The 18,083-nt window shown below is 42.9% G+C and overlaps 1 protein-coding gene and 1 long non-coding RNA gene across 6 annotated transcripts in view; one reads left to right on the top strand and one right to left on the bottom strand.

The window, feature by feature from the left end:
- Positions 1 to 1,220: 1,220 nt before the first annotated feature.
- Positions 1,221 to 18,083, bottom strand: part of LOC308473631 (uncharacterized protein) — a 36,601-nt gene continuing 19,738 nt past the window's right edge. Inside the window, exons 1-3 of one of the 5 annotated variants that reach the window (XR_013984108.1) lie at positions 13,486 to 13,616; positions 11,414 to 12,531; positions 9,427 to 9,619 (exon numbers count right to left, since the gene is read on the bottom strand). Coding sequence is in view for 1 of the 5 variants with exons in the window: in XM_080999429.1 (XP_080855555.1) it covers positions 1,429 to 1,513 (85 nt within the window). In the remaining 4 variants the exon portion in view is untranslated. Of the gene's footprint in view, positions 1,514 to 9,426; positions 9,620 to 11,413; positions 12,532 to 13,485; positions 13,617 to 18,083 lie in introns of those variants that run through there. The other 4 variants (XR_013984109.1, XR_013984111.1, XR_013984110.1 and 1 more) reach the window with 4 other exon arrangements.
- Positions 13,241 to 16,226, top strand: LOC308473697. Its single transcript, XR_013984214.1, has 2 exons — positions 13,241 to 13,379; positions 13,501 to 16,226. It is a non-coding gene; the product is annotated as an uncharacterized lncRNA (long non-coding RNA).

The following is an 18,083-nucleotide window of genomic DNA, read 5'->3' as shown; positions in this document are numbered from 1 at the left end:
GCCTTCTCTTCTCATGAGGTGGCCAAAGTATTGGAGCCTCAGCTTCAGGATCTGTCCTTCTAGTGAGCACTCAGGGCTGATTTCCTTCAGAATGAATCGGTTTGATCTTCTTGCAGTCCATGGGACTTTCAAGAGTCTCCTTCAGCACCATAATTCAAAAGCATCAATTCTTTGGCGATATGCCTTCTATCAAGATGATCAGGTGACAGCAAAAACTGCAAGGTTTTTTAGTGGGGGCAATTAGAATAAGATCTATTATTTGATTATTGATGTAAACCTCCCAAATGTATTTTGTATAGTTAAGTTTTTACCTCTATCATCAGTATATCTTATTTTATTTTATTGCTATGGCTAGTGACTGATGCAAATTAAGACTCTTCTGATCTGATCTTCTTCGCACAGCATATACAGAGTTTGGTACCTCAGGATGCTGGCTGCCTCCCTGGAAATTTGATTCAAAAGCAATGCATTGGATAGTTTGTCTGCATCTCCAGCTATGTTCAACCTGTGTATTTGTAAATAAACTAAATATTACAATTTCCAGAGGGGTAGCCAGGTTGCCCAGGCAGGCACAATCTGAGGCCCTGCAAGAGCGGTGAAGTAACTGAGATGGGACACAGGTGTTGGGTAAAACCAAGCCAAAACTTTATTAACTACAGCAGAAAGTTGGGTTTCCATGGCAGTAGGGCAAGGATCCAGTTCCTCATTCCACTCAGCCCTTGCTGTTGGAATGACACTCTGTCATGATTGGGACATGCCCAAACTCCTTCCATGGGAATCCCCCAGAGTTGAGTCCTGGCATGGTGCAAGTCAACTATCCAGGGTCTCACTGGGTGACCATGTTGAAAGATTCCAGCTGGGCAGAGGCCCAAAGCAGTACTTCTTCCCTTTTCCACCATTCCTGGAGGTTGTGCAATATCAGATCGATGCATAGTAAGGTCCCTTAGCATCCAAATATCAACCCATATCGGTTCACACCCTTGCAAGAGAAATAGAGGTAAAGCAGAAGAATAGCTATAAAATGGTTTAAGCAAGTACAGATTAGCTGTCAAGGATCACCTCTCCTATCAGTTGTGACAATAACCTCACAGTGGCAGGCAAGCTGGGAGAAGCCCATCAAGTGCTTGCTGTCATTAGAACTGATTGCTTGAACTCAGCCTTACCCTAAGGCTGGTCTATCAGCAACTGCAGTTTAAAGAAAATGTGAGGTTGGGGCAGAGTGGATTTTGCTTGAAAAATCAGTGTTTATTTTTTCAGATCCATATGAATTTGCGAATCAGCAGCTGTATTTTCCACATTTTCCAATATCTGTTTCAGAGGGTTTTCTGCCCTCCTCCCTACATGCTAGACTTTTTCTTCTCCAGTCTTTTCCCACACACAAATATCATTGTAACTTTGTCTAGATGGTCTTCTCTGTAATCTTTACAACTAGGGTTGAGACTGCCAGGAATTCTTGGAACCATGTTTCTTCAAAGATTCTTTGTTCCTTGTTTCTGACTCATCAATTCTTGGCCTGTTGAATACAATGAGATCAGGATCAGGATCCCAGTGAGGTAGCGTCTTAGATGTGTGAGTCAGACTGTGCCACTCTAACACTCATGTGAATAAAATGCCAACCTTCCGAACATCTGTGCCCTGTCTCAATAATTTTTCAATTGCAGACATCAAGAAAAAAACATGTAATAAAAGCTGAAACATCTTTTCATTTGTCTGATGAAGAGCGGTGACAGCCATAGGAAACCCGCAGGGACATTTTTCTACTCCTCCACATATTTTGAGGTTAGAAATGTTATTGGAATGGAAAGAACAAAGGCAGTTGGTGATGCCAGCCAGCAGACCAGGAGCCTCAGGGATGAAATGATTAAGGTAGAGAAGCTAAAAACTGGTAAGTGGATTAGACACGGACTTGGTTCAAATCCTAATTTAGCAGTACATTTCCTACTTAACTGGCTATCAAACACAAGGTGTTAAGAGAACATGTAAAATAACAACATATAAACATGAGTCAGACCGTTGGTCCACATAGCTCAACATTTTCAACTCTGGGGTTGGGGAACCTGATAACCTCAAGTTGTTGTTTGACTTCATCATCACGGACCCTGGTCTACTGCAACTGGCAGCCAGGTCTCAGGTAGAAGTCCCACCGGAGATCCTCTGCAACTGGAGCTACCAGGGACCCACTGAATGAAAAACTGAAGCTGTACCGCAGTTTGGAGAACTTTAAGCTGCCCTCTGTTGAGCCAGGCCATTGGAAGTCCCTGGAAAGCTGCCCATGAAGGAATGTGGCCCTTGAGCTTAGATAAGATCCCCGCCTCCTATCTATGGTCATACCACCTGGCTGTATCAGAGATGGACAGGTGTGGCGATAAGGGCCCCCTCCACTGTCCTAGCTGGGGCCAAGCACCACACTCTTGAAGGAAGGTAAAAAAAAAAATGTTCAAGGACCCCTGGACGATTAAGTCCAGTCAAAGGTGACTATGGAGTTGAGGCGCTCATCTCACTTTCAAGCTGATGGAGTCAGTGTTTGTCCACAGACAGCTTTCTGGGTCATGTGGCCAGCATGACTGAACTGCTTCTAGTGAACGGAACACCGTGACAGAAACCAGAGCACATGGAAATGCCATTTACCTTCCTGCCACAGCAGTACCTATTTATCTACTTGCACTGGCATGCTTTCCAACTGCTAGGTTTGGCAGGAGCTGGGACAGAGCAACGGGAGCTCACTCCACTGTGGGGATTCGAACCGCTGACCTGATTGGGAAGCCCAAGAGGCTCAGTGGTTTAGACCACAGCGCTAAACGTGCTTTGGGTGTGCTTTAAGCCTATAATGTGTATGCAACCTAAGAACTGGAACTTGACTGCCTGATCCTGTGCCTATTTCTCAGAAATAAGTCTCACTGGGCTTCCTGGGATTTGCTCCATGTAACCCTGCATAAATTTGCCCCCTTCCCTCATTATTCCTTTTTTTTTTTTTTTTTTTTTACTTTAACATCAGCCACGTTGTTGTAAGGCATTATTTTTGTAAACTTGATTTGAGCACATTGGCAGAGGAGTGTAAATCTAGTAAATAAATACTCGCCCACCCCTTCATTCCTGCTTCATGTGCTTCTCTTTGAAGAAGGGGAGCACAAAACCAGACTGGTTGCTCTTAATCACAAGTGACTTATGAAATGACAGCATTTAGCTAATCTGGTTTAACCGCTAAAGCCTTCCCACAGGAGAATAATGAGTGACTAGACCACCTTCCAGAGCTGTCTTTAATATCCATTCTGAATTCATTAAAGTCTTGTGATCTGAGGAGGACCTTTCGCTGTCCTTAATTTCACTGAGGTTGACTCCACATCCTGGCCTGACAGGACAACAAATGTGTGGGTTATATAACAGAGTCTCCGTACATCTGCTGGAAATGGAGGGCCTTTCAGTATACAAGCTGTCCTGCAGGCGAGGGAAATCCTAGTTTGTGACCCTGAGCTTTCTGCTTTGAGTTTACCCAAAGAAAATTCCTCCTTTGTTTCAGATGTGAGACTGCAAGAAAGTGGTTCCCCAGGGAGCGAGTTTTTACATGAGTTCCTTCAGCTTGGAACAAGTTCCCATAAAATATTTTTTGAATGAATAAACCACCTCGCTTCCTACATTAAAATTCCTATACCTAAGGTAAATGAGGTTCTCTTTCACTTTTTTAAAGAACAAAAATAAAAGGGCTATGCAATGTGACAATTAACCAAAGTCACAGAGGACCTTGTAAAGAATTATAGAAAAAATATACTGAGAGGATCTTGCCATTCTCCCCCTACCTTAGGCAACTTAATTGGGAAATATCGAAAGAAAACCACAAAGTATTTTTTTAAATGAAAACGTAAATAAATAAATATGAGGGGCGAGAGTGAGGGCAAATGTACACACACGGCTGTATTTCTTCCCCACAGGAAATCACTTCCATTTGAAGAGCATTATTAGGGGCAAAGGGAGACACTATTAGTGTGGAGGCAATTAATGTTCATGATTAGCTTAATCAATTTATATGCCACTTTCCCACAGTGTCCAAAGTGGCTTACTACAAACACCCAAAACACAAAATTTGGGGTGGGGTGGGAGCAGCTTACAAAACATACCAAGACTTTAAAATTAGAATAAAAGACAAGAATAATAAATGCAAAAGGGTGCAATTACAGGGACCATAGCTTCATGCTTTGCATGCAGAAGGTTAAAGGATCTTAATTAGCAGGACTGAGTATTATCTCTGTGAGCCATGGGGGAGATGGTTGGGGTACACAGTACCAGCCGCGGACGGCAGGATAGATTGGAAGCACTTGTCTGATCTCCTGACAACTGAGTTGTTGCTGCTTATTGGGAAGGAGAGCACGATGGGCAAGGCACCAGGAAGGTCAGTGCAGTGCAAACACTGCCATGTTGGCTCCACCAGTGTGGTGGCACCGCACTAACCTCTCTGCTGCATTTCTCTTCCCATCTTCCTCCTGGTAAACAGCAGTGACTCCCTTGTCAGGAGGTCAATTAAAAGACACAGCCCCACAGTGCTGTTCACTACTGGAAAGCACTAAGGTAAATGCTTTAGGTCAGTGGTGTCAAAGAGGGCCAGATTTGATGAAGTGAAAGGTCATGAGGGCCGACCAAAGTTGTTAACCTTTTTTTTTTTTTAAGAATTGAATTTGTGAGCTTTTTTATGGTTTTACCTCAAAGAGTTGTTGAACTATTTTTAGGGTTGAACTGGCAGGCCAGATTAGGCCCCCAGAACGGACTTTGGACGTGGCTGCTTTAGGTATAACGTATCCATGTCCTGTAGTTGGGGAGAAAAATTAGAAAGCAAAGGGAAAATGCCAATTGATTTGTCTTTGAATGAGGAGGATGCATTGACAAAGTGAAGGGCATTAAGCATTTAAAAAGGTAAAAGTTAAAAGGTAAAGGACTCCTGGACAGTTAAGTCTAGTCAAAGGTGACTATGGGGTTGTAGCGCTTATCTCACTTTCAGGCTGAGGGAGCCGGCGTTTGTCCACAGACAGCTTTCTGGGTCATGTGGCCAACAAGACTAAACCGCTTCTGGCACAATGGAACACCATGACAGAAACCAGAGTGCACGGAAACACCGTTTACCTTCCCACCGCAGTGGTACCTATTTAGCTACTTGCACTGGCATGCTTTCAAACTACTAGTTTTGACAGAGCAACAGGAGCTCACTCTGTCGTGTGGAATCCTTTAGTCTATCTTCCCTGAATGGGGGGGCATGCAGCGGTGACCCACGCCCCCTTCCTCTTTGTTGCTGCGATACCAGGGTTCCCCGTTAAAGGGGTTTTTGAAGAGAGGCTTTCACCTTACGCCTAGAGGTCGTCATTGCTCTCCCCTGCGATGGCGGCATAACGGGGGCGGCTATCTCCGCTTGAACATATGTTCTCCAGAGCCGGCCCATCCCCCCCCCACACACACACTGGATAACCCTGATGTTCCCTATGTCCCTGGCTGGGGACTGGGGAGGGATAACGCCCAATGCCTAAGCCAAGGTCTACCCACATTTGAAATATAATAAAGTTGTGGCCAATTTAATCCCATAGCACGTTGTCTTGAGTCGTTATTCCACATGACGGGGGTGGCGTGGCGCCCGGGATCTGGGGGACTCTGCCTGTTCACGCAATTATCAGAGAATGCCCTGTTGAATTAATGGGCAAACATCTTATGACATTTCAAGAAGTTTAATTGACTTTATTGTACACCGCCATGATTCCCCCCCCCCATATGAGTTGGCAGGTTACAAACGTCGTTACAAAATAAATAAATAAATAAATAAATAAATAAATAAATGCATCAAATGAAGTAGCTCCGTTAGTGCAAGGACTTCTGGCTGCGCAGTGCAACTTTCTCCTCTCCCCATGTGCCCACTCCCACCCCCCACCCCCCAAAAAAAATCTGTTCTGGGAGTCCTTCCAGCTCTCCTGAGCAGATTTGGACATGGCACGGGGAAAGGAGAGGGAGGGGGATTTCTGTCGCGCAAATGGAAATCCTTGTGAAAACAGAAGTTTTTAATTGGATGCCACCCTATGGGAGGAATTCAATATTGTGCGCTGCTGACTGTCAGCACAAGCATTTCGGCTTGCCAGATGGAACGATTCCCCCCTCTCCTCCCCAATCCAATGTTTTGAGGGGTCTCCAGACACACATACACATCCTGAGCCAACTTTGTAGGGCACCCAGGGGTAGGAGAGGTGGGAAAGCCCCATTGCAGAAGCAGAAGTCCTTGCACAGGGACTCAGTTAAATCTTCTGCAAAACAAACAAACAAACCGCCTTGGGGGTCAAAAATGAAGTGTGTGCGTCTGTCTTAAATAAAAGCAGGCTCTTCTTTAAAATATTCTTTACATCAAAAGATGCCACTCTGTTAAAGTCCTCTCTTTGTATCATGAGAGAGCCAGTAGTTTTCATTTCCCACCTCTGGTCTTTCTGTGCTGTTGCGCTGGGTGACCCTTACCGTCTCAAGGCCAAGTGACCTTTCTGCATGATTTCTCTTCCGCTTGCCTTTCTTCCCAACTCCAAATTGAAATGGCCTAGTCCTCTTTGCAATCTACCTTTCCCTTTTACGAATCTTTGCCTTCTGGCATTCCCCTGTCTCTGACTAAGCTGCAGCTGGTGATGGTAAAGGGTGGAGATGGTAGGGTTTTTTATGATACCTTATCGGTGGGCTGATACCGTTGTCTCAAAAGCAACTTCTTAATGGCAGCGAGATCTTTGCAAGTTTCTCATGTTACCAGTAATTTGCTTTAGTTGTTAGGCAAATGTGGCATAAGTGCCTGCCAAACTTTTTCCCCCCCAAAGCCACATCAGAGCCTGCAGAGAATGCTTTATGGCTGCCAGTCTCTAAGCTGCTTAATCCATACAGCATGATATACTCTAGTCTGGGCGGCAGGAAAATCACTACTCCACTATGGGATTGGTTGAGTTTTTGTGCTCGTAACGGAGACTTTGAAGCCTGTCAGATTTTAAACCCAAAAGGCCTGCTTGATTTCAAGCCAAGACTCTTTTCCGATAAGGAAGGCTGGTGAAACTTCTCTATGAGTGTAAGTGTCTTAAAGGAATTTAGCAACAGTTCTTTGTGATAATGGAGTTTTGATGTGCAGTCAAGAGACCTATTAAGGTCTGGAATCTGCAAAACTAGCCTATGAGAAAGAAAATATGCTTATACACATATACAGATCGAGATCTGATAGGTGTCTTTGTGCTTACAGAAGGGCTTTTGATCCTGCAGATGCCTCTGCTAATAGAGAAAAAGAATATAGGGCATTTCTGATTATCATTTTCTCACACAGCCACCGATCCCCACCTATCAGCCTTAGAAAACTGGAGGAAACTCCAAAACGGTTGCAGGTGATGTGAAGAACTACAGGGGTGGGAGTGAACTGCATTCCCTCTTTTTCTATTAGTGGAGACGTCCACTGGTTCAAAAGCTCTTTCCTGTGTCCAAGATCACCAACTGGATTCATTGCCTATCTGTCTGTCTGTCCTTCCGTCCATCCATCTCTATCTATTTAATTCAACCCTCACATTTCCTAAACATTCTACGAATGAAGGCTACCCAGTCCTGAATCCTGCCCTAAACCACATACAGTATTTTGGGGCTTCTGAACTATAAATGAGATTGCAAGTAAATATAAATGCAATCAAGTATTTTATAAATTATTATCACTGGGTCAGGATTTTAGAGAGATAGATGATAGATAGATAGAGATAGATAGATAGATAGATAGATAGATAGATATGGAGTGGAGATGCTCCTTCAGGTATACTGAATACTGAATATTTTAGTGTATTTTTGGTTTCTATGGAAGCCACCCAGAGTGGCTGGGGAAACCCATCCAGATGGGCAGGGTACAAATAATAAATTATTATTAATTATTATTATTATTATTATTATTATTATTACTGAAGGATAACCTAATTAAGAGATCATACCCACCTTTGCGGGAGACAGGACCTATAAGCAATCTTTATTGAAAGCAACATCATCTTCCTTTCTTATAGAAGACAAGTGTGAACGATTCCAGATTGTAGCACATTTTTCTGCTATGAACAGGTCATTGTGTGAACTGCCTCAGGCTGAAGAAAGCCCTATTGCACAAGCAGAAGTCCTTATGCATGGCTTTCCACTGACGGGATTCATTAGTTGAATCCCACCCATGTAAATATTACCATCCAGTTGCGAGAACAGTCAGAATATTTTGGATATCTCTAGATCAGGAATGGGGAATCCCGCTCTCCTGATGTTGTTGGACTGCAACTTCCATCATCTTTAACCATTGGCCATGGAAAACCCAAAATATTTGGAGGAACACTGCTTCCCCATCCCTGCACTAAATCATATCAATTAAGGATGTGTGTAAATTAGGGCAAATCCCACACCAAAGTCTGCTGCTCTAGACAGATTTGGGGCTTGATGTAAATGGAACTGTCCCAAACTGAAGCAAAGGCTTTTAAAGCACCTTGAGGTGTTTTGGAAATTTAGATGTTAAAAGCAGAAATGATTATCCCCAAACTTGCCATGTAACGAAAATGCCAGGGTGCAGAGAGAGGCCTATAACTGACAGGATTATATGTCTCCTTAGGGTGAAAGGCAGGTAATAAATTAAAATTGTAATAGTAGGAATAAGAATATGCAAATCCAATGTTGTGTTGTTGTAGTAGTAGCTATAGCCGGTTTTTTGCCCACAACAGTGAGTGGGTTGTGGGGGGGAGAGGTGGTAAATTAAAGTTTTTCTGAATCAGGATTTGGATGCTGAGACAAACTGAACTACTTCCAAAGTGCTTCTCACCCAATCATGCTCTTTTCCAGAGTGCCAATTTGGAGTCTGAAGCAAATCTTGTGGCTGGTGCACAACCTTCATTTCAATAATTTGAGGCCATGCTATATCTCATTTACATTTCTGTTACATTAACGAATACATTTTTGTATTTGTTTCATCTTTGGGTTATTTTATTTATTGATTGATTATGATTATAACCTTTTTTTCAGTCCACATTGGATCCCAAAGTAGCTTACAATTACACGTCCTCTCCAAGGTACAACATAAGTACAAAGTATTGTTAGCATTCTCTATTCCAACATACTCAATTTCTAGCTTCAGTTCTTAAAGTGATGGGAACAGAGTTTCTTGCAAAACATATTTCATTTTACAAACCAATCCTCTATTTAGCAAACTGACACCAGTTCCAATGACCTTGACAATATTGACGGGGTCACATTTCCAAACAGATAAGCTGTTCTCAAACAATTAGCCTAGTGTGTTAAGCATAGGCTGAGTTTTCTTCAACATTGGGCATGTGTGTCTCTACATCGCCTTCCTTCCCTTGCAGTATATTTAACCGGCTATAGGGTGGTATATAAATTCAGTGAATAATAGTAATAATAATAACTGTGGCACTATGGAGGGGGGGTATCCAATCTCTTTATTTCTGCTTTATTCTTCACAAAATGCTGTTTATCAAAGACATTATCAACCATATGCATTTCTTTTTTGAGACACTCTGCTCCCCTGCTCTCCTGATCTATTTTTTCAAGACTGTAATGAAAGAAAGCCACTGGGCGCATTGTTTTCAAGCTGTGGGTGGTTCCTTTTACAAGTCTGAGGGAGAAGAAATGGGTATTTAATAATGTTCTTGTTGACACATGAAACCTGGGGAATGCCAATTGATTAAAATTTCCAGCTGATCAACTGTGCTGCCTTTAACCGACTGATCACTTGATTAGGCAGTAAAAAAGCAACATTGTCAAAATTAAACTGAATAACCATGAGTCCTAAATGGGTGCAGCTCTTCCTGTTTAGCAAATAATATCGTTCCAGTTGCAGCATGAATGACAAGTAAAATATTACTTGCTAGCATGACTTGGACACATATACCTTTCCAGCCAGAAGAAACAGGATCTCGGAGGCGGGTGATTTCATCAGGAAAATGGCACAGGAAGAAAAGGGTTAATCTTTCCTCCTGGGTGGACTGTGCAATAATATGATCTAGTCCCTAGGTGGTGCTGGACTTAGTGGTTCATGGATGAAGTCATAAGGTTCCTCTTCTGCTTTTGCTTAAGAGAGACTGAAGTTTTTTCCCCTAGCTTCCTGTCTGGGGTGCCTGCTAAGCCTTCAATGACAGCACTGCCCTGGGGTCTCGATCCAGATCCATACACACCCATGATTGCTATTTGCAAAAACCTTAATGAGCTGGAGGTGCATTCGAGTCCCAAGAAATTTGACCTTGGATTCTCATTATACATGTAGCATCATCAAGCTACAGGGTTGCATCCAGTGGTGGCTCTGTAAAGGTAAAGGTAAAGGGACCCCTGACCATTAGGTCCAGTCGCAGACGACTCTAGCTGAGGGAGCCGGCATACAGCTTCCGGGTCATGTGGCCAGCATGACTAAGCCACTTCTGGCAAACCAGAGGAGTGCACGGAAATGCCATTTACCTTCCCGCCGGAGCGGTACCTATTTATCTACTTGCACTTTGACGTGCTTTCGAACTGCTAGGTTGGCAGGAGCAGGGACTGAGCAACGGGAGCTCACCCCGTCGCAGGGATTCAAACCGCCGACCTTCTGATCGGCAAGCCCTAGGCTCTGTGGCTTAATCCATAGCGCCACCCACATCCCCGGTAGCTCTGTAGGATGGTGCTATTTGGGCACAGTCTGTCCCTTCTCTTATGGGTTCACAGGTCATCCCTGAACACATAAACCCGTATTACAATGTGCTAGAACACTTTCCCATCTAATCCAGGGATGTGGGACTCTGTGGATGCCATATCACATCAGTCCCAGATAGCATGGCCAATGGAGGATGACAGCTTCCCTACACCTGATGAGAATCCACTGTCACCTCCTCTGATGAGCAGAGGCTCTCCAGGATCTCTGACAAGCCTTTCAATTGGAGATGCCATCGAACTGCTACACTTTTCCAATAGCTTTAACCAGTGCTCCCCCCCCCCAAAGAAATGTTTTGGGGTACTCTCATTTTGACTCAAGAAAACCACCATTTTATAGTTTAAATTGGGGAAAATAAATACAGTAAATGGACAAAAGTAGAAAGATTCACAAAATGTTTAGGGGTATGCGTACCCCTGCATTCCCCCCCAGAAAACAAACAAACAAACACTGGCTTTAACAATGGCACCATTGAATCAGTTCCCAGTAATATCATAGTTAAAGCTATTGGAAATGATATATAATGAATTGAAAAGGATATTTAAAATAACTTTTGTAAACAAAACCAGAAGCTTTACTTTGGGGAATTATAGGGATATAACTACCTATTCCTGTATCCTACTACAGTGGCAAGAATGTTACTTGCCCAAAATGGAAAAAAGCAGAAGTCCCAGCAAAGGAAGGATGGATACAAAAACTTATGGAATATGCAGAAATTGTGAAACTTACCAGAAAAATAAGAAATCAGGTGAGCATTGCTATTCCTGTCCAAATTACCTTCTCTCTTCCTCTCCAAGTGCTGGGTGCTTTCTCCTATTCTTCCTTTCTTCTGTACAGTGGTACCTCAGGTTAAGAACTTAATTTGTTCTGGAGGTTCGTTCTTAACCTGAAACTGTTCTTAACCTGAAGCACCACTTTAGCTAATGGGGCCTCCCGCTGCTGCCACACCGCCGCTGCGTGATTTCTGTTCTCATCCCGAAACAAAGTTCTTAACCTGAGGTACTATTTCTGGGTTAACAGAGTCTGTAACCTGAAGCCTCTGTAACCTGAAGCATCTGTAACCCGAGGTACCAGTGTAGTTTCCTCTTGGCTGTTCTACTGCTGCTTTGCCCATCAGTTGCTGCCTAGTCCATCTCTTCTCTCTACTCTGCCCTCAACCTGCGACAGCTACTGGACTTTGAAGGCTCACCATTGAATTTGGGGTGCCAGGCAACACCTGCATCTACCATCTGCACACACAGCCTGCTGTGGTCTGGTTTTTTCCTATCCTCTCCTGGCCATTGTGACCTCATGTTGATAGTGGCCAATGAAGGAGAGAGACTTGTCATTGTGTCCTCGTGCTGATGTTGTCCACTTGAAGGAGAGAGATTGGCCTTTATGATCTCATTCTGGTGCTGATAATAATATGAATGATTACATAATGCCACAGGACATTATAGGAACATTATTTGGGAATTATAGGGACAGAACTACCCAAACTGTATAGAAATTTATTCATGTGTGTGACTACAGCAGCAAGAATGTTACTTGCCCCAGAATGGAAAGAAGCAGAAGTCCCATCAAAGGAAGAATGGATACAAAAGCTTGTGGAATATGCAGAAATGGCGAAACTTTCCAGAAGAATAAGAAATCAAGACAACAAAGAATGGAAATGGTTTATTGAATATTTTCAGATAAATTGTAAACAGATAAGAACATTGGCAGGATTACTGTAATAACCTACAGTTTCATAAGAGTATATATTTAAAGTGGATGAATAAATGAGCAAATTAAGTTGATTTGGATATGCAGAAGATATTAAAAAGACATTTAAGGAACCGCCGAAAGAGGGGGAAGGAAGTCAAGTTCTGAAATGATAAAATGATTGTAAAATTAGTGAAATGTATAAATCTGAAAAGCATAAATAAAATAAAACAGCAACTACAATGGCATCATTGGAATACTTCAATCCTTCAGAGAACAGGATCAAGAGGGAAGACAGGTGAGTAATTATTGTTCCCTACTGTATCCTTGGTTCATGCTTCAAGAACAGTCTAAAATGACTGCATTCATTGGGCGATCTTGCTCCACCAAGTACCTGGTGATGTTCATTGGCTCATGCTACAATCTGTTTGCACTGATAGACAATCAAGTAGGAAAGTACAAGAATTTCAAGCCCTGCAGTAGTCTGCCATCTGCCGTCCCTTGAACCTGACTCTTAGGACTCTTAAACTCAAGGCAGATAAAGAAGTTGTTGGCTTTCTGTTGAATTGCTGGAAACAAAGTTCCTGAAAGTTCTCCAGGGCTCATAGTATGAAAGTTAGTCCACTCTTTCCCCCCTAAATATGCTCTTGTAGCAAGATGAGATGGACATGACAAGATTGCTTCAACACGTGTGTGGTCATTCTGCTGTATAGCTGCTCTAAAGTCAAGATCTGTTGCCAAAAACCAAAATATTCCATAAGGAAGATCTGGCGAAACGGCATCAAGGAAGTTGTGCAGTGTGACCATCAAAACCTTGGCTAGCTGAAAAAGTTCTGAATTCTAATCCAAGCCTGACTTTGAAGTGCCTTAACCATCCCAGCTGGAGAACTGAATAAAAACAATGGGAAACCTCTGAAAACCAGATGCTGCCTCTGAACCCAGCTTTCGTAGGCAAATAAACTGCTAAGGATACACAACGGCCTATTCTCGAAAGGGCAACGAATACCACAAGGTCATGTATTTAATTTGAAGATTAATCTCTCTGAGTCACACTCCTTCCCACCCTTTACCCCCCACTGTCCTTGGTATCGGCAGATTTAATCAATAAGCGGACCTACTCTGCTTTCTTCCAGATATTTATAAAGGCGTCCCCTGCCGCGATTGCTGAATATGCTTCCTTCAACACAGCAGGCTCTTGAGGTGAACCCGGTCATAAGTCATTACATTTTCCCAGGCTCTTCCACAACATGAGAGAGAGAGAGAGAGAGAGAGAGAGAGATGGGAATATGAGGAAAGGAGACGATTTTCTAATGGGAGCTGGTATGTATAAAGTACTCAGAGGCCAAAACAGCTGAAGGACAATTTGTGACATACCCTTCATGCTTCAAACTTTTCCTCTCACAGACCTTCTCTGAAACCTTCATCACCAAAACTCCAAAACACCCAATATCCTAAGCAAAGCCCCATTTTTCCTATTCTTAAAAATTAATATAAATATATATTTTTTAAGCCCTGTTTGTCCTATTAGAATTAAATTTTGCCGATAATAAACACTCTCCCCCCTAGCAATTTCCCCCTAATGGAATGCAGTTTTGTACAGCATTTTCACAAATATACACGTTTATCCTCCGCATTTTTGTTCACTTTCTTTGTGAAGAACGATGCCGTAAAATTCAGGTCAGCGTGAATTTCAAAGGAGAGCTGTGTTTCATCTTGCATATTGGTTTGGGAAGTGTGAACTGAATAGGTTCACATTAAAACGTGAACTGTACATTTTTTTCCACCCTTAGAATACACAACTTAAACCTTTACAAGTTACAAGAGTTAAAGCGTATGGTTTCAGCTGATATTCAGATGAATATTATTTCAAGGTTTGGAGTATTCCAACATTCTGACCACAAGGCATGCAAATTTCTTTGTTGTTGTTACTAATCTTCCAGTGGTATCCATTACTCAGGACACTACTTGGCAGGATGCAGATGAGACCAGCATTGCAAAGCTATTAAGCATGCAACGGTACTCCGAGTGACAACAGTAATAACCAGAATTAAATTCACCCTAAATTCAACTAAAGAGTTTAAATCACAGCACAGCAATTGTGGCAAAGAACCCGAAGGCCATGTGATTCCATTTGCAGCTTCAACTCTTAGCAATATGGCTTAATGCAAATGATAGTGTGGGAATGCTTGGTTCTTCATACAAAACGTTGCCTTTTAGCATTAAGAATTAAAGCCAATTGAATGAAATAAAGGTGTTTCTTTGGTCCTTTTCCTGTGTAACAAGAAAAACTGCTCTCCCAGTGCAATTGCTAACTCAGAGGTGGGGAACTGGATTCTCTGGGAAGATACGATCCTTACCTCCCTCACTATCCCATGAGCCAACTTGGACAGGTGGGTTGGGCTTCCCATCTGTCAATCATCTGACATCAATACATCAATTTATTTTTAATAGAAGCGTGTCTATGCTGTCGTATCATAAAATATCATTTAAATAGATTAATTAAATTTTAAACTACTGATAATCATCAAGGTGACTGGCTAATCAAAAATTGCACAGCTACTTTTGAATAAACATTCACAAACTTCTTATTGGTAATATATAGATAGATAAATTAAGGATCTTTACAATTTTATAATATGCAGAGAATAACATGTGCTGAAAAACCAGAGAAAGGAGCTGAGGGTAGCCGGGGGGGGGGGTCTTTTTGGGGGAGGGAAAAAATGGGGGGGATGAGGATGATGTTTTTGATAAATTGTTATGTTGAAATTCCTAATAAAAATATTCAAAGTAACATTTTTTTAAAAGAATATTCCTGAATATCTGTTGAAAAAATAAATAAATTGCACAGCTACAAGGGCTGCCAGCGCAAAAAAGTCCAAGGGTCACTTGAATGTCAAAAGGAGGATGCCTGTCAAATCTCAGCTGGGAGACAGTTCCATAGCATATGTATTGTACCAGAACATGTTCATTGTCTGCAGATGTGCCCATTGGCAAGTCCTTGATCAGAGTCTACTCCAGGTTTTCCCAAACCTGGGTCTCCAGCTGTTGTTGGACTACAACTCCCATCATCTCCAGCTAGCAGGACCAGTGGTCAGGGATGATGGGAATTGTAGTCCCAAAACAGCTGGAGAACCAAGTTTGGGAAACCTTGGTCTCATCCCTGAAAGTGTATGCCATTCTACATGTGTTAGTGTGAAATACAATTGGGGTGTCCTTTTTGTGTAACAGACCTTCCTACTCCTACGGACAGGACTTCCATTTCCTCTGCTCCCCACTGCAGCACCCTGCACTTGCACACACACCAAGATCTCCTCTGTCTAGTTGGGTCTCTCCGGAGCAAATTGGGTGGAGCCTAACATATCCTGACATAATGTTGGATCTCAACCTTTGTCTTGAAGATGCCACAATACTCTTTGTTATTGTTGTCTTCTAGTGTTCCTAAGCAACTGAGCTGAAACAACTGCTCTGGAAATCTGAAGGACCACACCTCTAGGGAGAACCTAGTTCCCCGCCATCTTGTTTCAGTAGATGCTGACAGAAACCCTGCTGACTGCTTGTCCTTTGCCGCAGGGTCCGTTGACTGGTGAAGAAAACCATATGCTGGCTGTGCAGTTGGGACCGTTGAGGAAAGCTAATGCTTTCCAGTTGGCATGTTCACAAGCTCCTGGTATTTAGCTGTGAGCAATCAACATTTTTACCTATTAAAAAATAAAGGTTTGATGGGGCCATATAAAATATTACATTGGCGCCCAGAGCAGCTGCAGAGGTCAATAATCTTCAGTTTAACATGCTCCAGAAATGGGAAGTGGCTCTTTCTGCCAAATAAATTGCTGTTTGTATTTACTTTTTTAATATAAAATTGTTCTCGTCATTCATTGTTAATCCTTACCTTTTTGGCAACAATGTGTGTGTGAGGGGAAGAGATTTTAGAGCTACAAAACGATTTCTTTGCTCTAAGCAGGTGCCTTCACGATAGGCTGCATTGTTCAAATAATTAATAAAGCCTAGCCTTCATATATATCTCTCTATCTCTATCTATCTATCTATCTATCTATCTATCTATCTATCTATCTATCATCTATCTATCTATCTATATCTATGAGAAAATGCAATTTTCCAGTAACAGCATCCAGGAGCAACCACTGTGGCTTCATTGGTATTCTAGGTCAATTATGGGAAACCTTAGAACCAGGATCAAATGTTGTCCTCCAGGCCTCTCTATCTGGCACTGGGTGCTTTCCTCAACCCCTACAGCCTATCTCATGACACCACCTTCCTTGAGTGTTTTTACCTGCCTTGAATGTTGATAATGCCGCTTGCTTGTATGCCTGGAAAGAGATTTCTTCTTCGTGGCTGAGTAAGATTGTCTTCCATGAACACAGTCTTAGCAGTGTGTCTGTAAATGACTGTGGAGGCCAATTCTGGATCCACACGTCCTTCCACAGTAGAGACAAAGGTTTCCAGTCAGGAGTTGATCATGGTGAGGATTTGCCAAATGTGCCTTCTTCTTAGCTCATTTTTCCTTTTCGCCCTGAGTTCGTGTTTCTTCAAAGTCAATGACACCTTTGGTAAAGGCTGTTCTCCAACTGGAGCACTCGCAGGCCAGTGTTTCCCAGTTGTCCATGTTTATACAACATTTTTTTTAGATTTGCTTTGAGAGAGTCTTTAAACTTCTTTTGTTGTCCACTGGTGTTTCGCTTTCCATTCTTAAGTTGGGAATAGAGTACTTGCTTTGGAAGACGATAATAAAGCATCGGAACAACATGACCAGTTCAATGAAGCTGGTGTTGATGAATCATTGCTTCGATACTGTTGATCTAAAAAGGCCTGTGTGAGTGTGTGACAAAACTAGCCTGCTGCACAAAGTTGGCATCTACATTTGTTGCTCCAACCTCTTTTGTCTCGGGCCTTGCCCACCACTGGCAGGTGGCCCCTGGAAGGTTAACCAGAAGGCAATGCGGCCCTCGGTCTGAAAAAGGCATCTCCCTACTGTTGTAGTTCACCCAGGACTAGATTAAGAAGAAGAAGAAGAAGAAGAGTTTGGATTTGATATCCCGCCTTTCACTCCCTTTAAGGAGTCTCAAAGCGGCTAACATTCTCCTTTCCCTTCCTCCCCCACAACAAACACTCTGTGAGGTGAGTGAGGCTGAGAGACTTCAGAGAAGTGTGACTGGCCCAAGGTCACCCAGCAGCTGCATGTGGAGGAGCGGGGAATCGAACCCGGTTCCCCAGATTACGAGACTACCGCTCTTAACCACTACACCATAACTGTCATGGCAGGTAAACTTAAAGTATACTGTCCGAACAAATTGAAAGCTGTTCCAAGAAACTAGTTAGGTGTGCTCTCTCCTCAGCACTCCAGATGCCGGGACTGTCATGAAAACCCTTAAGCCAGCTTGACTTCTCCCAATATCATGCAGAGTGCCAAATTCTGCAAGCAGGGAAAGGGGATAGGGAAGTGTGGGGCAGGGGGAAGAGGGGGCTGCACAGCCCCTCACAGTGGTGCAGTGGGACCCATGGGGAGAGGAGTGAGGCACCAGCTGTTTCCACTGTGCTCCTCAGCTCCTCCGACTGGTATGGATCAACACATCAGACTACAGTGATGGTGATGGCAGAAGCAGCCTAAGGGGACCTAGCTCACACAGTCACATAGGAGGCCCTTCGACAGTCATGGCCACCAACTATAGAGACTACACCACTGGCATGGAGGTGCCGC

This window comes from Podarcis pityusensis (genome assembly GCF_964106645.2).
Source record: "Podarcis pityusensis genome assembly, chromosome: 3".
Classification (NCBI taxonomy): Eukaryota; Metazoa; Chordata; class Lepidosauria; order Squamata; family Lacertidae; genus Podarcis; species Podarcis pityusensis.
Note: the sequence above shows the minus strand (reverse complement) of the source record. Positions and strands in the feature narration are given on the sequence as shown.